The following is a 22,937-nucleotide window of genomic DNA, read 5'->3' on the forward strand; positions in this document are numbered from 1 at the left end:
GGCACTCGTGCTGGTGTTGAAAACCACTTTTCACATTTTGTTAAGTGTTGCAAAACCACTTTTTGCAATTGTGTTAGCGGTGCAAAACCACTTTTCGCACTTGTGTTATTGTTGCAAAAACCACTTTCTGCACTCGAAATGGCATTGAAAACCACTTATCGCACTTGTGTTAGTGTTGCAAAACCACTTTCGCACTTGTGTTAGTGTTACAAAAGCACTTTTCGCACTTGTGTTAGTGTTGCAAATCCACTTTTCGCACTTTCGCTGGTGTTGAAAACCACAACTCGCATTTGTCTGAGTGTTACAAATTCAATTTCCACACGTGTGCTGGCATTGAAAACCACTTTCCGCACTCGTGGTAGTGTTGAAAACCTCTTTTCGCAATTGGGTTACTGTTGCAAAACCACTTATCACACTTGTGCTCATGTTGAAAACCACTTTCCACACTTGTGTTAGTGATGCAAACCACTTTCCGCACTCGTGCTCCTGTTGTAAACCATTATTTGCATTTGTGTTCGTGTTGCAAAAACCAATTTCCACATTTATACTGGTGTTGAAAACCATTATTCGCATTTGTGTTAGTGTTGCAAAAACCAATTTCCACACTTATACTGGTGTTGAAAACCACTTTCAGCACTCGAGCTTGTGTTGAAAACCACTTTCCGCACTTGAGCTGGTGTTGCAGAACGACTTTCCGCACTTGTGCTGGCGTTGAAAACCACTTTCTGCACTTGAGCTGGTGTTGCAGAACCACTTTCGCACTTGTGTTAGTGTTGCAAAACCACTTTTCGCACTTGTGTTAGCGTTGCAAATCCACTTTTCGCACTTTCGCTTGTGTTGAAAACCACAATTCGCATTTGTCTTCGTGTTGCAAAACCACTTTTTACACTTGTGTTAGTGTTGCAAAACCACTTTTCGCACTTGCGTGAGTGTTGAAAACCACAATTCGCAATTGGGTTAGTGTTGCAAAACAACTTATCACACTTGTGCTCGTTTTGAAAACCACTTTCCACACTTGTGTTAGTGTTGCAAACCACTTCCTGCACTCGTGCTAGCTTTGCAAACCATCATTCACATTTGTGTCAGTGTTACAAAAACCAATTCCCACACTTATGCTGGCGTTGAAAAGCACTTTCAGCACTCATGCGCGTTTTGAAAACCACTTTTCGCATTTGGTTTCATATTGCAAAACCACTTTTCGCACTCGTGCCAGCATTCAAAACCACGTTACGCACAAGTGTTGGTGTTGAAAACCACTTTCCGCATTTGTGTTATTGTTGCAAAAACCACGTTACGCGCTCGTGCTCGTGTTGAAAACAACTTATCGCACTTGTGTTATTGTTGCCAAAACCAATTTACGTGCTCGTGCTAGTGTTGAAAACCACTTTTCACATTTTGTTTAGTGTTGCAAAACCACTTTTTGCAATTGTGTTAGCGGTGCAAAACCACTTTTCGCACTTGTGTTATTGTTGCAAAAACCACTATCCGCACTTGAAATGGCATTGAAAACCACTTATCACACTTGTGTTAGTGTTGCAAAACCACTTTCACACTTGTGTTAGTGTTGCTTAACCACTTTCGCACTTGTGTTAGTGTTACAAAAGCAGTTTTCGCACTTGTGTTGGTGCAGGAAACCACTTTTGCACTTGTATTAGTGTGGAAAAAGCATTTTTTGCACTTGTGATAGTGTTGCAAATCCACTTTTCGCACTTTCGCTGGTGTTGAAAACCATAACTCGCATTTGTCTGAGTGTTGCAAAATCAATTTCCACACGTGTGCTGGCATTGAAAACCACTTTCCGCACTCGTGGTAGTGTTGAAAACCTCTTTTCGCAATTGAGTTACTGTTGCAAAACCATTTATCGCACTTGTGCTTGTGTTGAAAACCACTTATCGCACTTGTGTTAGTGTTGCAAAACCACTTTTCGCACTTGTGTTATTGTTGCAAAAACCACTTTCCGCACTTGAGCTGGTGTTGCAGAACGACTTTCCGCACTTGTACTGGCGTTGAAAACCACTTTCCGCACTTGAGCTGGTGTTGCAGAACCGCTTTTCGCACTTGCGCTGGCATTGAAAACCACTTTTTGCACTTGGTTAGTGTTGCAAAACCACTTTCCACACTTGGGCTGGCATTGAAAACCACTTTTCACACATGTGCTAGTATTGCAAAACCACTTTCCGCACTCGAACTGGCATTGAAAACCACTTATCACACTTGTTTTAGTGTTGCAAAAGCACTTTCGCACTTATGTTAGTGTTGCAAAACCACTTTCGCACTTGTGTTAGTGTTGCAAAAACACTTTTCGCACTTGTGTTTGTGATGCAAATCCACTTTCGCACTTGCGTGAGTGTTGAAAACCACAATTCGCAATTGGGTTAGTGTTGCAAACCACTCCTGCACTCGTGCCAGCGTTGTAAACCATTATTCGCATTTGTGTGAGTGTTGCAAAAAACAATTTCCACACATGCTGGCATTGAAAACCACTTTTGGCACTCGTGCTGGTGTTGAAAACCACTTTTCACATTTTGTTAAGTGTTGCAAAACCACTTTTTGCAATTGTGTTAGCGGTGCAAAACCACTTTTCGCACTTGTGTTATTGTTGCAAAAACCAATTTCCGCACTCGAAATGTCATTGAAAACCACTTATCGCACTTGTGTTAGTGTTGCAAAACCACTTTCACACTTGTGTTAGTGTTGCTAAACCACTTTCGCACTTGTGTTAGTGTTACAAATACACTTTTTGCACTTTCGCTGGTGTTGAAAACCACAACTCGCATTTGTCTGAGTGTTGCAAATCCACTTTTCGCACTTGCGCTAGTAGGTGATAAATGTTGCTTCTGGGACACCTCAGTTTAACATGGGAAATCCCTATCTAATGTCATTTACCCCCTTGTCTTTTTCAAAAATCATAAACACCTCTATTTCTCCCTCTATGAACCTATAATCCTTCTCACCTTATGAACCTATAATCCTTCTCGCCTTATGAACCTATAATCCTTCTCACCTTATGAACCTATAATCCTTCTCACCTTATGAACCTATGATTTTCTTCATTTATGAATCTATAATCCTTCTAGCCTTATGAACCTATGATCCTTCTCACTTACATGTAATTTTTACCCTATTCCCCCCACTACCCCCTTAATGTAGTTCCTTAGACCACTCTACTACTGAGCCTATAAATATATTATCTCTTTCTAACTTTTTAAAGAGTTCCATTCTCCTATAGAACTCATCCCCATCAAGTATATTTATAAAGTATACAGGTTCCTTAACCTTTTGTTGTGAAAGTATAAAGTGGTATGTTTCACGGAGGGTTCTTGTTTGACCTCCTCCTCTCCCACATACCAATTTATTATTATAATATTTATTATCCGATTGATAACCATTAAAGTTCTCACTCCACTCTAATATATTTTTCTTCCCACCCTCCATTACCCCACTTAACAAATGAATACGTTTATCCGTCTTGAGAACCTTCTGACCAGTGATTCTCTCAATCTCTTGAATCTGAAATTTTTCAAATTCGTTATGTTTTCCATTTATATGCCAAGGTTGATTACACCTCCACTCTTTAGTCTGGTTGATACTTGGTTCTATCATTTATGGTGAAACATTGCATCATCTTTTGTTGAGCCAGTTGCCAACTTGGCACAGGATGACTCAGCCATGACTCAGCCTTACCAATGACTCAGCCTTGCCTATAAAGGCTCTAACCACACCTTGCTTTTTTAAACACACGTTATGTTTCTCTGGAGGATGGAGGATGAAGCTTTATCAGAAGACAGGTAAGTTTTTTTTGTTCTCACGATTAATTATTCATTGTCTTATATGGAACATCATTAACAGCCTCTCAATAATTATTGTTTTTTCTCTTTTACAGTATATCTTTATCAAAGCTGGTAATTGATGTTGAAAATGAAGTCAATGATTATCACCAACAAAGGGAGGATCTGAATGAAACGCTTAAAGAATTCACTGAAGTTCGGAGGGGTCTTCATAATGAGATGGTTGAATGTTTGAACAGCCTCTCTCACCCATTAATATTACCCAAAGCTGTCTCTACAAATGAACAAATGACTGACAACGAATTAAACACCTTGTTTGGGATGTTATGTGAGAGGTAAGATATATGATTAATTCTTCACAAACTTTGATACTGTGTGTCTGTGTGTTATTAAACGGTTTGGTTGATACTTGGATACTGTCTTGCGATTTTGATATCACCAGTGAGTTGGTATTTAAATGTCAACTGTTTGTTTTATTTCAGCATTAAAAGCCAACTCAACAACATGAACTTTGACGATGAAACCAATGATTATCACCAACAAAGGGAGGATCTGAATGAACCCCTTACAGAATTACCTGGAGTTCCAAAGGATGATGATAGATCAATAGCAGAGACAATAGATGGGATCGATGACTTCATAAAGACCTGGGATTTGAGGTAAGATATATGATTAATTCTTCACAAACTTTGATACTGTGTGTATGTGTGTTATTAAACGGTTTGGTTGATACTTGGATACTGTCTTGCGATTTTGATATCACCAGTGAGTTGGTATTTAAATGTCAACTGTTTGTTTTATTTCAGCATTAAAAGCCGACCAAACAATATGAACTTTGACGATGAAACCAATGATTATCACCAACAAAAGGAGGATCTGAATGAACCCCTTACAGAATTATCTGGAGTTCCGAAGGATGATGATAGATCAATAGCAGAGACAATAGATGAGATTGATGACTTCATAAAGACCTGGGATTTGAGGTAAGATATATAATTAATTCTTCACAAACTTTGATACTGTGTGTATGTGTGTTATTAAACGGTTTGGTTGATACTTGGATACTGTCTTGCGATTTTGATATCACCAGTGAGTTGGTATTTAAATGTCAACTGTTTGTTTTATTTCAGCATTAAAAGCCAACCAAACAACATGAACTTTGATGATGAAACCAATGATTATCACCAACAAAGGGAGGATCTGAATGAACCCCTTACAGAATTACCTGGAGTTCCAAAGGATGATGATAGATCAATAGCAGAGATGATAGTTGGGAGGAGTGTCAACTCATTCCCTGGCCATGTGAGTTTAAAATTTTCATCTTACAATGTGTGTAGTATAAATGGAGTTTCTCATTTATGGTCTTAGACTGCCCTCGTGTGGTTTTGGGATGGCACGGCAGGCAAATACTGTGTTTGGTGAATTTAATTTAAAATCCCTTTTGTGCCTTGCAGACACAAAAGAAATTGGTGAAGTCAACATGGGAGACAACATTATGTTGGACTGCCTTGGAAGAAACTGGATTTATGGGAGAAACTGAATTTATACCTTGTGAAAAATGTTTTATTATAATTTTTATGTTTTTAATGTTATTTAATAATTTTGATTTTATTACTGTATTTATACCACATGATACCTTGGAAGAAACTGAATTTATGGAAGAAACTGAATTTATACCTCGTGAAAAATGTTTTATTATAATTTTTATGTTTTTAATGTTATTTAATAATTTTGATTTTATTACTGTATTTATACCACATGATACCTTGGAAGAAACTGAATTTATGGAAGAAACTGAATTTATACCTCGTGAAAAATGTTTTATTATAATTTTTATGTTTTTAATGTTATTTAATAATTTTGATTTTATTCGCTTTGTCCAGAATTATTTAATTCTTAATTACAAAAAGAGAATAAAGGAAAAAAAGATGGGAAGGTGCACCCCCACCCTTGATCCCCCCTCATCCCACCCCTCCCCACCCCTTGTGTGTGTGGGGAAGGTGGGGGTGGGATGAGGGGGGATCAAGGGTGGGGGCGCACAGGGGTGGGGGATGATGGGTGTGGTCTGTGTGGGTGTGGTCTGTGTGGGTGTGGTCTGTGTGGGTGTGGTCTGTGTGGGTGTGGTCTGTGTGGGTTGGTCTGTGTGGGTGGGGTCTGTGTGGGTGTGGTCTGTGTGGGTATGGTCTGTGTGGGCGGGGTCTGTGTGGGTGTGGTCTGTGTGGGCGGGGTCTGTGTGGGTGGGGTATGTGTGGGCGGGGTCTGTGTGTGGGGTCTGTGTGGGTGTGGCTTATGATTTTAAAAAAATTTTTTAATTTTTTTATTACTACTAATTAAATTAGCTAATCTGGGTGGATGAAAGTATGGATGGTTGTTGTTTAATGAATTATCAGTTTTGTTTTTTGTAATTCTTGTGAGTAAAATGAACCTAAGATTTCTTCCCAATTCATATCATATAATTTGTAAGTCCAAGGCATAGTATCCATTACATCAACGATTTTGAATAATTCATTAGTCCATCTCTTTGTATAACCTTTCTCAAAATGACTTTTCCATCTGTATATTCTTACCATATCACCAACTTTGAACTTGGGCTTTCTCAAATTAATCTCCTTTTCATATTCTAATTTTGTAAATGTTTCTGATGGTTTTGATTTTGTTGATGAATGAACTGTATTATTGTAATTATCTACAATATCCTGAATAAAATACACCCATTTTTGGGAACCGAGTTGTGTGAATTTTTAATATAATTTCTCTTTTAAAGTACGATTAAAACGCTCAATAACAACTGCTTTTCCTTCATTAAAGGTGCTGTATAATTTAATACCCTCCCCCTTCAGAAATTTCATAAATATTTTGTTATAGAACTCTGTTCCCTCATCAGTCCACAGTTTCTTTGGTTTTCTTTTACTTTTATTAAATATCTGTTGGAAGGCTAACATCAGAGTATAACCTCTCTTGTTTTTCAAAGGAACAACCCAAGCAAATCTACTCCTCAAATCAATAACGGTTAAAGCATACTTGTATCCCTTATCATTTTTTAGTTCGATTAAATCAGCGGACCAAATGTGGTCGGTGTATTTAGAATAAACTTTCCTTCTTTTAAACTTTGTGATTATAGGTTTTTGTAATTCATCAGCCAAAAGCTCCTCAGTCTTGATGACATCATTAGAGCCTAATAGTTTTTTGAGGGTGAATAACCAAGGCCAAGTTTCAATTTAGCATTTATCAAATTTCTCACAATAAACCTATCAACCTTCTCTCTCAACGTTGGATTTTGTATCAAAGACAAATTATACAACATTTCTCTGTCGGCTTTATGTTTTTCAGTCAACATAGTGGTTTTCCCATAAGCAATATCATGCTTCATACACACTTCGTCAACCCTATTTGTAGGTTTAGACCAAGGTTTAGGATTGTCAGCCTCATCTAATCTTTTATCCAGGTTTGTTCCAGGACCACAGAAAGAATATCCAGGTAGATGTAGTTCCCCTGGAATTCCAGTTGTTGTAAATTTACTTCCTGACAAAAACTTTTGTATGTCTCCTCCACTTTTAGGAGAGATGAATTGGCACTTTTTAGAGCCACACACTTGACATATTCCTTTTTGATAAACTCTATTATTTTTAGCTTTAACAAAGGAGATATTTTTAGATTTAGTTTTCTTTTTACATTTGAGACAATAACTCATATTTATTTATGAGAAAAAGTCCTACATAGTGCCAAAGCCTTTTGGGTTTTCAACATATACATTTCTATCTTGATTTTTAAAACATAAAGAATCCTTAGGAATGCCTTCACTCTCTCCTCCATTTATTTACAAATAAAACGAACTAAAGTCAATAACACTAACATCATCAACTATATGTTGTATATCTGCTCTCTGAATTTATTATAGCAAATTTAAAAACCAATATCTTCATAAGAGTCATTAGTTCTTTATTTTCCTCTTCGGTGCGTTGAGATTGATTTATTTGTCGTAATAACTTCAATCTTTCATTAATCTCAGGAATGGTCATATTTTTATATTTTTCCCCCTCTCTCTTTCCTCCCTCTCCTCCTCCTCCTTTTTCTCCCTTTCCTCCCTCTCCTCCTTCTCCTTTTTCTCCCTTTCAGCCTTCTCCTCCTTCTCCTTTTTCTCCCTCTCCTCCTTCTCCCTTTCCTCCTTCTCCTCCTTCTCTCTTTCCTCCTTCTCTTCTTCAACTCCTTCCTCCTTCTCTTCTTCAACTCCTTCCTCATCCCTTGCTACCCTTGAGCTTGAGCCCCAAAGAATATTATACATATACTCATCTGGATTTTGAGATATTCTTGTATCTATAATTATTTTTCTCATAATAGGATACCAATAAGATTTGTTGACGATTTCTAAAAGAGTTTTATATTTCATAACTTTGAGAAGTTCATTTTTATTTAATATTTTAAACAAGTCTCTATTTGTGGGTTTAGCAATATCAGTATAAGGCCACTTTTTAATGACAAAATTTCCATGTATATGCTCCAAATCATAAGGTATGTAATACCGAGCACCCTTTTCATGTAGGTATCCCTGAATACAAAAATTATAATTCTCTTGTAGTCTTTTTCCTGCCATTTATGTATCAGAAATATATGTGAGATTAATATTATAACAGGTAATACCACCCCATCTTCCCACTACCAAATCGGTTTGTATTCCTCGGCTTTCTATCCTTATCTCATTACCTTCCTTCTTTGTCATGTTAACCATCGCTATACTATCATATATTTTTCTTTTCTTAAAACCATGTATTTGTTGTTTACTAATTGTACTTCCACATAAATCCTTATCCTCACCAAGCGGATAATATTCTTCTTTACGAGACTGATTCAAATCATGTAGGTCTTCAAAGTTTATTGAAAAATACCAATTATACCCCCATTTATTGATTCGCATATTAACTATATGTCCTTCTTTATAAAATTCAATTGTAAGCAGATAGTTAAATTGAATGAGGAAAGGTGTATGGTCAGTATAACCGGGTGTTGTGGTTGTAAATTTTACTTGTTTATCAAAACGTGCTGGTTTCTTTAAAAATATATATTGTGATAAATCACTAAATCTAATTAAGTCATTCGCATCTGTCGGGTTTGGATAATTGATTAATTTATAAGTATTCTTCATATTAATATTTTTACTTATACTATATTTTTGTCGTTCAGCCTGTGCCTTTGTATAATAATTTGATAAATCAATATCCTGAGAGGATTTTCCAAAGATAGAACCATCTTTTCCAACATAAGTCATTTATATTAGATTAAAAATGATATCATAAAAATTTTCATTATTGTTGAGTTGAAATAATACATAAAAACATAATTGACCACAACATTTAGAATTAATTTCTTGAACTTGAAATGTTTGATAAACACCATTCTGTAAGAATTGTATTACTTCAACAGGCGGTGGCATACCATAACTATCAAAATAATATTTATCCTGACTATTATGAATACAAACCCAATGAGAACCATTCTGTGTGTCTCAATTCAAAATAATATTCATTGTATTCTTGGACAACTTTTTAAATTCATCTCTCATACAAATAACCACATTATCAATTTTTAGTTTTTTACAATATTTAGTAAGTTCTATATTTGACGTTGTATTCTTTCCAAATTGTTTAAACCATTTATCCATTTATTTATGAGAAAGATATAACCCATTACCCCTTTTAGTTAGTTTAACACCGCTTGAGCGATAGAGGAAAGCATATCTCCAACTAACAATCTAGCTTTATCAGGTAGACTTTCAAGTTTTTGAGCAAAATCCACAATTACACCACTTCCACTAATTTGTTTCTCCAACTCCTTGTTATGTCTTTCCAATTCTTTTTGAGCTTTTAGTTGTGCCTTCCTTTCGTTAGCAGTTTTTACCGCTGCTGAAATACCAACAGTCAATGCTCCCGCCACACTTAAACCAGCAAATAAAGGAATTAGAAACGGGAGAAATCCTCCCTCTTGTATTGAATATTTCTTTAACATAGGTTTTGTCATTTTAATTTTAAGTGAACCAGCATCATTTAGTGTTTTTACCTGCTCTCTTGTGAGTAAAACATCAATTCTTACTGCTCCTTTTCTTTGAATTGTATTAACGTTAATATTACAAGGCTTTTGATTTTGAATACAAGATGTTAATTTATTAAGATTGATTTGATTAACATATACCAGTTCTTTCCTACTCATTTATTTATGAGAAAAAACCGATGTGATATTAATCATAACACCATTATCTGTATTAATCTGTAATTCTGTTTCCTCCAAAAGCAAACAATAAGCATCAACTTCTTCATTCTCTCCTCTTTCAATGTATAGAGAAGTATCCACTCTATTAGACTTTATAGTTTCCTTTTGAGAACTCAGGTCAATTGCGTAGATGGTATAAAGTTTTTGAAACGCAACCATATCCAAAATAGGTTCATTATTACCGTTGCTTTCACACACCTTTTGGTAAGACTTGTAGGCTTCCGCATAATCATTTTTTTCCCAATCAATTTCCAATCTATCTCGCGGATAAAATGTTCCATCAAGAGAAACCCGAAGTTGTTTCACCTTAGCATTATCACTCAGCGCATTATTCTTATCAGTACCCTCCTCTCCATCTGGTTTCTTAAAAATGAGCCATAGGTATCGTGGCTTTCCTTCAAGAACACCCAAATTCCAAGTGTAGGTAGTGTGTTCCAGTTTAACGTGTTGACATCTTCTTTTAAGGTATGATACATTTAGCGGTTTCTTTGAGTTAAGTCTTCTATTTAACATCTCCTCCGTTTTAAGATTAGGAGTATATTCACTAATATACCAACACAAATCATTAATAACAAATTTATTATTGTCGCCAAAAGCATTTTCAACCCCAAAAAGCAACCTATTTACATTATCATTCCTTTGTAGTTGAAATCTAATTTTAAGACCATACAAAACTTTATCATAATCACAAAATCCAAATATACCTTTCAGAGGTACTGCTACGGTAAAACTATTCTCTGCTTTTGTATCATCATTATACATTGACTTCCTTTGACTATAACCAGGGTCAGCATTTGTTCCCGTTGACATATCAGGAATAAAACCTTCAACAGCTCCCTTACCCATTCTATCACTAAACGAATGTAGTGTAAATTTCATCATTTCAGATATAATAATAATAATAATTCATTTATTTTGTATAGCAGATATAGCAGATTTTGTATAATGTAGATGTAAACGAATGTAGTGTAAATTTCATCATTTCAGATATAATAATAATAATAATTCATTTATTTTGTATAGCAGATATAGCAGATTTTGTATAGCAGATTTTGTACTGTAGATTTTGATTTGTATAGCAGATTTTGTATAGATATAGCAGAGACATACTCAACCGCTTCAACCTCTTGTGTTCCAATATACATGCGGACACTATCAAACATTTTCCAGAAGAAATCATTTACGAGTGTAGCATTAGTATTATTCGCAGCCTTAGTGAATTTAAATTTACACAGCAAGAAACTATCAGCTATATTCAAGTAAGTTTGTTGATTATTTATTTCAAAACTTTTTGTTCCGTTTGAATTCCAGTCTGTTCCTGTTATAGCATTTACCTTAAAATAGTCTTCCTTTTTAGTAGAGTTTGAAATGATGATCGTATCATCCAAATCATAGATACTATCAATCGCTTCCATACTTGTATTTATATAGCATTAAAATCGATGAAACCCTGACCCAAGTATTTTAATGATTTTTTGTCGTTCTTGTGAAGAGAGTTGAGTTTTACCTTTTTTAATTTCTTTGATTGCTTGTAATTTATGAGACTCCTTTTGAGCATCTTTTATACTCTTTATAGCACCCGCAACTGAGCCCACGGCTGAAGCAGTTGAACCAATTAGGTCTTTATGTTTAAGGATGGTTGAACCAATACCCATTAGAGTATCAATTATCCCATCTCCTTTATTTCTCAATTGATGTCCCACACCCCATTGTCTCTTTGGTTTATAGTATCCTCTACCAAGAAACATACCTTCACCCTTATAGTATGGTGAAAGGGACATCCCATCCCCTGTAATTATTTTATATTTTCCCAACTCGTGTTTTCTCACAATAATCATTATTTATTTATTGAAAAACTTCACGTAGGTGAATTCTGATGGATATAATTTCATCATTAAAGGATATCATACGATTATCTTGGTCGGTTATCCTAAAATTTACTCTGTATATGGTTTTTCCTGACACAGGTAAATAGACAAGATTTTTTGGTTCCATATTAAATTTATAACCAATCGGGGTTGAGTATGCACTGAATGAAAATATTGTATTTGTTCTTATTCCATCGTTATAAGCACCATCAATCAAATCACAATGAATTAATACTGAATTTATACCGGAGGATATTTGAATGACATTATCACTGTAAGACGTCCCGTTAGTTTCAATCTTTTTAGAAGAGAAACCCAATAGCTCTCTGAACGAATTTTCAATCGTGAAATCAACTTTATAATTATTTTTAAGTTTAATAGTTGATTTTGAAGTGTGTTTTTGAATATCTATTACAATATTTTTTGGTTCATCACCTTTTTCTTTCATAAGGCGAGAGACTTCTGAAGATATTTGAGAAATCTCGTAAGCACCGGGTGAAACGGTTATAGTTTTATATCCACTTCCTGGATTATAACTAAACTTGTTGTTTTTCTCTGTGATATTAAAAAGGGTATTGTAAGTCTCCATTGACAACAAAGAAGCCTCATATTCTTTTGTGGGGTCAAGTTGTAGTGGGTAAGGGAATGAAGCTGTGTAATCACTCGTTGTGAAATTAAAACTAAGAATTGTGCTTCTCATCTTATTTAATATCTAATAAAATATCTTTGTATTGACATTTATTAATTATTTTCATATTCATCAACTAATCTAAAATGGCGGATGCTTCATTAAAACAATTGTTGTTTCCAGCCTTCTTACTACCTAACAACAATAATAATCTATTAACTAATTGTGATGGGTCATTTGGAAGAAAACTAACACCCGAACCAAGCTTACTTAAAGCATCAATAATATGTTTCTCCTTCTCATTCTTCTTACTTTTACCAGCAACAGAAACTCCATAATCAAGTGCATTTAGCAACTCAATATACTCTCTATCTTCCTCTCTTTCCATATCAAGCGGTTCATCAAAATAAGGTGAATTAGCATGTCCATCTTTTGTTAGAAGAAACATTAATCTTGGGGTTAATTCAACATTTGGTTGGTCAGAACTTAAGAACACCAATTTATCATTAAATATCAATAACTTTTCTTTCACAAGATGAAACTGTGCTGGTTCTTCTGTTGGAATGAGACCTGCTCTGGTTTTTGAACCCTTCAAATATTCATTGTTTTGAAGAGCTTCTACAATATAATTGGAAAGTTTATTTACCTTCTCAAGATGCCGAAATAATCCTTCATCATCATATTCTAATTCTCCAAGTTCTTGCTCTGTCATTTGACTAAAATCTTTGAGCATTTGAAATTTTTTCGGAGTAAATTCTACCGTGGGAACTGTAGGTGAAATCGTTTGTTGAGTTTTCAAAAGTGGTTAAAAAAATTTCTCTTGTTTTCTTTCAAAGGCTTCTTCACCAGTTAGTTTCTGTCTCCTTTTTTTCTTTATGTCTTCCTGTTGCTTTACAACTTTTGAAACCAACTCTTCATGTTCTTTAAACTTTCTTACTCTTTCTTCGGTATTCATTTTCTGTATTTATTTATTGAAAAATATCATTTAGTATCTCATCTTGTTTCACAACAATATATTTATATTTTCCAATCGTGTGTTTCATATTATTTTCAAATTCCTTCTTACTACATAATGTAGAACAATTATCTCTCCAAAAATTATTTGTATCTTTTGAATTTAACTTAAATAAAATAAAAGTATTAGCATTGTTTCTTATTGAGCGCCGAGGGAGTTGAAAATATGACTGACTAAGATAAATACAATTACAAGAAGAATGTCTCCCTCTTGTATAGTAGCTATCCATTACTGTTCGGTTTCTCTCATTAACACAATCATCAAAGATAACGAGGTTCTTTTTTGATTTATCTAAATCTTGAGGTGAAGGTATATCATCCGTATTATCACTGAGAATACAAGTTATGGGTTTTGGTTTTGATTTTGATTTCTGTGTATCACAAAATAATTGTATTATATCATCAATATTATAATCATTTAGTTTGTTTTGAAGTTTAAATAAACCGATAATGTCTTCCTTTTTAAGACCCGCATTAAAACCCTGTGAGAGTAGTTGATACTTGGGTTGAAAACTTGACTTTGTAAAAATTATTAAATTATCATAATCTAAAAAATTAGGACTAAGGAGCATCTTTAAAAGTAAACAGGTTTTTCCACATCCGCTTGAACCGACTATTAGACATCTCAATGAATTTGGAAGATTTTTATGGTCATTAAATTTTATCTTATTTTCCCAAACGGGTAAAAAATGATTCATTTATATATTTGGAAAACAAGTCATCTAACTTTTTTTGAGTTTTTTGAGAAACTCTATATTTTATCCTGAGTTCAGGTTTAATTTCAAAATAATCCATTATTTTGTTTATATAGTATCTTGTATTAACATTTCCATTAAAATTATTTTGAATAATAAATATCACTAAACCCTTATACATTTCCTCAATACAAATAGTCTCTTCCCTTGTAAGAAATGGTGTATTATCACCATAATACTTAACATTCATCTCTCTTATTAATCTTGTAAAGTAATTCATTTTTGGTTCTAATTTAAAAGAGTTATATATTTTTCTATATTTTTTATTATCATTATTTAAAATTAAATCACAGAAAATACATTGTTTATATGAACCATCATTATTAAGCCCTATTCTACCACAATGGTGGCAGATTTCTAATTTATCATATGGAGAGTCTGGAAATTCTAAATATCCTTCAGAATTTATCATATTTATAAAGTAAAATTATACTTAAAACAAAGTGCCTTTTTTAGAGGCTTTTTTAAAGATGAAACTGTGCTTAAAGTAAAACACAAAAGACAAATTTCAATCAATCTCTACTTCAGTGGAAGATATAGAAAAATATGTCAAAGATGTTAAATTGAACAAAGATAAATATGGAAATTTTTGGATTAAACCCATAATGGAGAATAACATGTGTCCTTTTATTAAATTTACGGGACAAGCTATGTTAATTAATAACTCTATTAAAGTAAATTTGACAAAAGTTTCTCCACTACTACTAACAATTTACTCAAAGCTTGAAAAGGTCATTGATAAAGAAGCTTTGAAAATGAATGATAAGACCATCAACGATTCTAGAGGAAACATTTGTATATTCTTTAATAGACCCAAAGATGTGGGTGAAATTAATAATATGAATATTAGTGGTGAACTATCATTCCGTACTCTGATTATTAGAGATTATTTGAAAATAACATTTAATGTAAAAAATATTGTGGTTATTAGTTCTAATGAAAGAAAATATATAGATATTGATGGAAGTTTAATGGTATGTAAATGAGTGATATTAACAGTCAATACTCTGAGAGTTATTATACTGAGAGTCTAGGATCTGAAGATAGTTATGATACTAATAGTTTGTGTTCAAATGATAGTTATGAGAGTAGCTTTATTGATGACTCAGATAGTGAAATTGAAATTGATGAACTAGAGTATCTAAACTTTCTGGCTAATACATAGACGCTTTACTTTAAGTAAAGTTATATACATAAAACGTGTTGAAAAGCTCAAAGGTGTTTTAATTTAAGTAAAGTTATATACATAAAACGAGTTGAAAAGCTCAAAGGTGTTTTACTTTAAGTAACGTTATATACATAAAACGAGTTGAAAAGCTCAAAGGTGTTTTACTTTAAGTAAAGTTATATACATAAAACGAGTTGAAAAGCTCAAAGGTGTTTTACTTTAAGTAAAGTTATATACATAAAACGAGTTGAAAAGCTCAAAGGTGTTTTACTTTAAGTAAAGTTATATACATAAAACGAGTTGAAAAGCTCAAAGGTGTTTTACTTTAAGTAAAGTTATATACATAAAACGAGTTGAAAAGCTCAAAGGTGTTTTACTTTAAGCACAGTTTCATCTTTTAAAAAGCCTCTAAAAAAGGCACTTTGTTTTAAGTATAATTTTACTGTATAAATAAATATGATCAAAGCAACGTATTGCGACGTTTGTGAACAAGAATATAAACAATACAAAAGACACCTTAAAACTAACAAACACACATTTAATCTACTTCACCTACTATCTCCTATTCAGAAGGAAACAAAACACTGTTCTGCATGTAATAAAAATATCCTCAAGAAAGGCTTCGAAATACATCTTAAAACAATCAAATTTTATCACAACTAAAAACTCTGATGGAGCATTCAAAGGACATATTAAAATAAGAGTCTTTAACTTCAAACCTCCTGAACCAGAGTCTATAGTTGATGCTGTAGAAATAGTTAAACCTGCTGTTCAAACGTTGATTGAAAAAACACTAAAAGAAATGAAACCACTTAAATTTTATATGGGAGTAAAATTAGAAATGACAAAGGACGAAGGAGTTATAGATACACCATACATGAGAACTGAGCCACACTTTATATCTTCATATCAAGATTTTAAAGCATCAGGAGTCTATGATGAACTTATTAAACAAGAGCAAGATGTGGATAATTCAATCGTAGGAAGTGGATTCAATATAGGAAAAATTATTTACATAGACATTCATATTCTTAAATCAGATCCTCTAAAAGCTTCTTCCTACATTGATTTACCCAGTGTTATCAAAAATAGAAAAGCAGTTATCAATATCAAAAATAAAGACAATAAATGTTTTCTCTGGTCTATTCTAGCACACTTACATCCTCCACATTTTCATGATGAAAGAGTATCTCATTATAAAAAATATGAGAATACATTAAATACGAAAGATCTAAAGTTTCCTATGGCTTTAAATGATATTCCTAAATTTGAAAAGATAAATAATTTATCAGTTAATGTTTATGGTCTAACAGAAACAAACAGCATTCAGGTTTTAAAGCTTTCTGACAATTGTAAACAAACTCATATTAATCTTCTATATTTTAATTCAGAGGAAAATTCACATTATACATACATTACAGATATTGCTAAATTAATAAAACCACAAGTATGTAAAAGAACAAATAAAATATATATTTGTTTGCGTTGTCTTAACTTCTTCCATACACAAGAAAGATTAGATAAACATTCAAATTATTGTGGTGAACATAAATCAACGGTAATCAATATGCCTAAAGAAGGCTCAAATATCACATTCAAAGATGAAAAGAAAAAGATCAAACATCCATTTGTTATATATGCTGATTTTGAAAGTATTCTAGAAAAAATAGATACTGCTTCTCCAGATCCAAAAGAATCATACACAAATAAATATCAAAAACATACTCCTTGCGGTTTTTGTTATTATATCAAATCATCCGTTGGTGGTGAATATAACAAGGTAGAGGAGTATAGAGGCTCAAATACCCCAGAGGAGTTTGTGAAACGACTAGAAAAAGACTGTGTCCGATTAACCAAGATAATGAGAGAAACTAATAAACCAATGTCCTTGACGAGTGAACAGAAAAGGGAATTTAGAAAAAACAATGTTTGTCATATTTGTGAGGAAAAAATTGGTGAAGGTCTAAAGGTTAGAGATCATTGTCATCTCACTGGTAAATATAGAGGTCCAGCTCATCAAAGTTGTAATATTAATTATCAACTCCCCTCTTTCATTCCTGTCTTTCTTCATAACAATGCTCATTATGATACGCATCTATTTATTAATGAACTTTCAAAGACATCTGGACACATTTCAGCAATTCCTAACACGGATCAGAAATACATTTCATTCACAAAAACAATTCACACATCTCCTATTACTCATATCAGATTTCTTGATACATTTAAATTCATGGCAAGTCCATTGGCTAACTTGGTTCAAAATCTCAAAGAGTTTCCATGTCTTTCAGAGTATTTTTCAGATAAAGATTTTCTAACACAAAAGGGAATTTACCCCTATGACTATATGGACTCATTTGAGAGATTCAATGAAACACAACTTCCTTTAAAAGAAAATTTCGATAACAAATTAAACAACAATCATATATCTGATAAAGATTATGTACACGCACAAAATGTTTGGGAAAAATATAACATCAAGAATCTTGGCGAGTATCACGATTTGTATCTCAAAACTGATGTGCTTTTATTGGCCGATGTATTTGAAGCCTTTAGATTTGTTTGTCGCACTGGATATGGATTGGATCCTGCTCACTACTACACAGCACCTGGATTGGCTTGGAGCGCGATGTTGAAAATGACAAAACAAGATTTGGATTTGATAACCGATGTCGATATGCTTTTGATGATTGAAAAGGCAAAAAGAGGTGGAATTTCACTAGTATGCTCGAGCAGATACGCAAAAGCAAATAACAAATATCTTCCAAATTATGATTCAACGAAAGAGAGTTCTTACTTGATGTACTATGACGCAAACAACTTGTATGGCTGGGCAATGTCTCAAGCTCTTCCTTATGGGAAACTAAGATGGGTAAAGGAAAAAGACTACACAAAAGTTTTACAAGACGTATGTATCTCTACACAAAAAGAATTGGATGATTCAAAGGTTGGTTATTATTTTGAGGTCGATTTAAAATATCCTGAAGAACTTCATATCAAACATAAAGATCTTCCATTTGCTTGTGAGAAAGAAAGTCCAAAGAAAGAATGGTTGAGTGATTATCAACGATCGTTTGATATAGGTGAATCAACAGAAAAATTACTTACTACATTATATAACAAGAAAAATTATGTACTACACCAAAGAAATTTGCGACAATATTTATCAAAAGGTCTAAGAGTAGAGAAGATCCACAGGGTTCTAAAATTCAATCAAAGCCATTGGTTAAAGGGGTACATTGATTTTAATACACAAAGAAGAACAGAGTCAAAAGCAAATTTTGAGAAAGACTTTTATAAATTGATGAATAATGCGGTCTTTGGTAAGACCATGGAGAATGTGAGGAAAAGACAAAATATCAGACTAGCAACATCTTGGGAACAAGCATCAAAATTAATTAATAGACCGAGTTTTACGAGAGCTGAGGTCTTTACTGAGAACTTTTGTGCGATCCATTAGGTTAAAGAGAGTATTGAAATGGACAAACCTATTTACATTGGAACATCAATTCTTGACTTGTCAAAGTCATTAATGTATGATTACTTTTATATTAATCTAAAATCAAAGTATAAGGATAATGTGTCATTGTTGTATATGGATACTGATAGGTTTATTTTGAAAATTAATACTGATGATGTTTATTCAGACATGAAAAAGGACATTAATATCTATGATACAAGTAATTACAGTCCAGAGAGTGAGTTGTTCTCTTCTAAAAATAAAAAGGTGATTGGAAAGTTCAAGGATGAATTGGGAGGAAATGTTATGAGTGCATTTGTGGGATTGAGGTCGAAGGCTTATGCTTATAAATACATTGTGAATAACGTTGAAAAGACTGATAAGAAGTTAAAAGGTGTAAAGAAAAATGTCATTAAAGAAACAATAAACTTTAAGGATTATTATAACTGTTTAACAACAAAGAAAGAAGAGTTCAGAAAGATTAATGGAATAAGAAGTTATAAACATCAATTATATTCAGAAGAGGTGAATAAGAAAGCATTGGGGGCTTTTGATGATAAGAGGTTTATTTTAGAAAATGGAATTGATAGTCTCCCTTATGGTTATATAAGTATATAAGTGATAACTGATAAGATATATAAGTGATAACTGATAAGATATATAACTGATAAGATATAAGTGATAAGATATATAAGTGATAAGATATATAAGTGATAAGATATATATAAGTGATAAGATATATATATACACAAAGAATTAAGTTAAGCACCCCTACACAACGAATTAAGGTAAGCACCCCCTAATATATATTCTTTGTGTATATGTATACATTGGCATATATTCTAAGGTATGTGAGATCAAATAATGATTGGTATGACATTAGCAATTATCCATTGATGAAATTGAGTGATCAAAGTGAAAAAAAGTGATTGGTTGAGTCAGTGATCCGATCACGTGGGTCCTACACACGTTATTGACGCAAAGATCGCTAGAGGTCTTCTCAGAACAATGACTGTACGTTAGAAAACATAAACGTCATCCACACTGTCCGTGATGGACCTATAGCTCCATACTTAAATTGAGGTGAAAATATGCCTAAAATTCCCAAAAAATTTCACCTTAAATTATTCAGAATAAAATATTGAAAACGGCATGATTGTTATGTTTTTATGTGACCATAATATCACTTCTCCAGAAAATATAGCAATATCATGGGTATATTACACTGTTTTGACGACAACAAACTTGTAATGTGCGAGGTTGTAAAAAAACGGGGGGGGGGGGGGGGGTGCTTAACTTAATTCTTTGTGTATATAAGTGATAAGTTAAAAAGGGGGGTTAGGGATTTTAACGGGCTACCGCCACCTTTTTTACTATTATATAAATGATAGAACCAAGTATCAACCAGACTAAAGAGTGGAGGTGTAATCAACCTTGGTATATAAATGGAAAACATAACGAATGTGAAAAATATCAGATTCAAGAGGTTGAGAGAATCACTGCTCAGAAGGTTCTCAAGACGGATAAACGTATTCATTTGTTAAGTGGGGTAATGGAGGGCGGGAAGAAAAATATATTAGAGCGGAGTGAGAACTTTAATGGTTATCAATCGGATAATAAATATTATAATTATAAAATGGTATGTGGGAGAGGAGGAGGTCAAATAAGAACCCTCCGTGAAACATACCACTTTATACTTTCACAACAAAAGGTTAAGGAACCTGTATACTTTATAAATATACTTGATGGGGATGAGTTCTACAGGAGAATGGAACTCTTTAAAAAGTTAGAAAGAGATAATATATTTATAGGCTCATTAGTAGAGTGGTCTAAGGAACTACATTAAGGGGCTAGTGGGGGGAATAGGGTAAAAATTACATGTAAGTGAGAAGGATCATAGGTTCATAAGGCTAGAAGGATTATAGGTTCATAAAGGAAGAAAATCATAGGTTCATAAGGCTAGAAGGATTATAGGTTCATAAAGGAAGAAAATCAATGATTCATAAGGCGAGAAGGATTATAGGTTCATAAGGTGAGAAGGATTATAGGTTCATAGAGGGAGAAATAGAGGTGTTTATGATTTTTGAAAAAGACAAGGGGGTAAATGACATTAGATAGGGATTTCCCATGTTAAACGGAGGTGTCCCAGAAGCAACATTTATCACCTACTCTTGTGTTAGTGTTGAAAAACCACTTTTCGCACTTGTGTTGGTGCAGGAAACCACTTTTGCACTTGTATTGGTGTGGAAAAAACACTTTTTGCACTTGTGATAGTGTTGAAAAACCACTTTTCGCACTTGTGTTAGTGTTGAAAAACCACTTTTCGCACTTGTGTTAGTGTTGAAAAACCACTTTTCGCACTTGTGTTGGTGCAGGCAACCACTTTTGCACTTGTATTAGTGTGGAAAAACCACTTTTCGCACTTGTGTTAGTGTTGAAAAACCACTTTTTGCACTTGTGTTAGTGTTGAAAAACCACTTTTTGCACTTGTGTTAGTGTTGAAAAACCATTTTTCGCACTTGTGTTGGTGCAGGAAACCTCTTTTGCACTTGTATTAGTGTGGAAAAAACACTATTCGCACTTGTGTTTTTGTTGAAAAACCACTTTTCGCACTTGTGTTAGTGTTGAAAAACCACTTTTCGCACTTGTGTTGGTGCAGGAAACCACTTTTGCACTTGCATTAGTGTGGAAAAACCACTTTTCGCACTTGTGTTAGTGTTGAAAAACCACTTTTCGCACTTGTGTTAGTGTTGAAAAACCAATTTTCGCACTTGTGTTAGTGTTGAAAAACCACTTTTCGCACTTGTGTTGGTGCAGGAAACCACTTTTGCACTTGTATTAGTGTGGAAAAACACTTTTCGCACTTGTGTTAGTGTTGAAAAACCGCTTTTCGCACTTGTGCTAGTGTTGAAAAACCACTTTTCGCACTTGTGTTGGTGCAGGAAACCACTTTTGCACTTGTATTAGTGTGGAAAAAACACTTTTTGCACTTGTGATAGTGTTGAAAAACCACTTTTTGCACTTGTGTTCGTGTTGAAAAACCACTTTTCGCACTTGTGTTGGTGCAGGAAACCACTTTTGCACTTGTATTAGTGTGGAAAAACCACTTTTCGCACTTGTGTTAGTGTTGAAAAACCACTTTTCGCACTTGTGTTAGTGTTGAAAAACCACTTTTCGCACTTGTGTTGGTGCAGGAAACCACTTTTGCACTTGTATTAGTGTGGAAAAAACACTTTTTGCACTTGTGATAGTGTTGAACAACCACTTTTCGCACTTGTGTTAGTGTTGAAAAACCACTTTTCGCACTTGTGTTAGTGTTGAAAAACCACTTTTCGCACTTGTGTTAATGTTGAAAAACCACTTTTCGCACTTGTGTTAGTGTTGAAAAACCACTTTTCGCACTTGTGTTAGTGTTGAAAAACCACTTTTTGCACTTGTGTTAGTGTTGAAAAACCACTTTTCGCACTTGTGTTAGTGTTGAAAAATCGCTTTTCGCACTTGTGTTAGTGTTGAAAAACCAATTTTCGCACTTGTGTTAGTGTTGAAAAACCACTTTTTGCACTTGTGTTGGTGCAGGAAACCACTTTTGCAGTTGTATTAGTGTGGAAAAAACACTTTTTGCACTTGTGTTAGTGTTGGAAAACCACTTTTCGCACTTGTGTTAGTGTTGAAAAACCACTTTTCGCACTTGTGTTGGTGCAGGAAACCACTTTTGCACTTGTATTGGTGTGGAAAAACCACTTTTCGCACTTGTGTTAGTGTTGAAAAACCACTTTTCGCACTTGTGTTAGTGTTGAAAACCACTTTTCGCACTTGTGTTAGTGTTGAAAAACCACTTTTCGCACTTGTGTTGGTGCAGGAAACCACTTTTGCCCTTGTATTAGTGTGGAAAAAACACTTTTTGCACTTGTGTTAGTGTTGAAAAACCACTTTTCGCACTTGTGTTAGTGTTGATAAACCACTTTTCGCACTTGTGTTGGTGCAGGAAACCACTT

At 33.8% G+C, this 22,937-nt stretch overlaps 1 protein-coding gene across 2 annotated transcripts; it reads left to right on the forward strand.

Moving 5' to 3' along the window:
• The first annotated feature begins 3,401 nt into the window (after positions 1 to 3,401).
• LOC144893934 (uncharacterized) lies at positions 3,402 to 5,737 on the forward strand. 2 transcript variants are annotated; one of them, XM_078785161.1, is made up of 3 exons: positions 3,402 to 3,788; positions 3,884 to 4,123; positions 4,919 to 5,737. In XM_078785161.1, exons 1-3 carry the CDS (start codon positions 3,745 to 3,747, stop codon positions 5,154 to 5,156), a joined length of 522 nt encoding a protein of 173 aa, XP_078641287.1. In that variant the 5' UTR covers positions 3,402 to 3,744; the 3' UTR covers positions 5,157 to 5,737. The 2 variants fall into 2 exon arrangements, with proteins under 2 accessions (XP_078641287.1, XP_078641288.1); XM_078785162.1 differs by lacking the exon at positions 4,919 to 5,737 and adding an exon at positions 4,271 to 4,599.
• Positions 5,738 to 22,937: the final 17,200 nt, after the last annotated feature.

This window comes from Myxine glutinosa, chromosome 10 (genome assembly GCF_964187855.1).
Source record: "Myxine glutinosa chromosome 10, kmMyxGlut1.1, whole genome shotgun sequence".
Lineage (NCBI taxonomy): Eukaryota > Metazoa > Chordata > Myxini > Myxiniformes > Myxinidae > Myxine > Myxine glutinosa.

What these genes read in the sequence shown, in the direction of transcription:
- LOC144893934 (XM_078785161.1), top strand. Translation starts at nt 3,745, where the DNA reads ATGTTTCTCTGGAGGATGGAGGATGAAGCTTTATCAGAAGACAG. An exon ending in GAAGCTTTATCAGAAGACAG is followed by an intron (nt 3,789 to 3,883) that starts GTAAGTTTTTTT and finishes TCTCTTTTACAG; the next exon opens with TATATCTTTATCAAAGCTGG. An exon ending in TTTGGGATGTTATGTGAGAG is followed by an intron (nt 4,124 to 4,918) that starts GTAAGATATATG and finishes GTTTTATTTCAG; the next exon opens with CATTAAAAGCCAACCAAACA.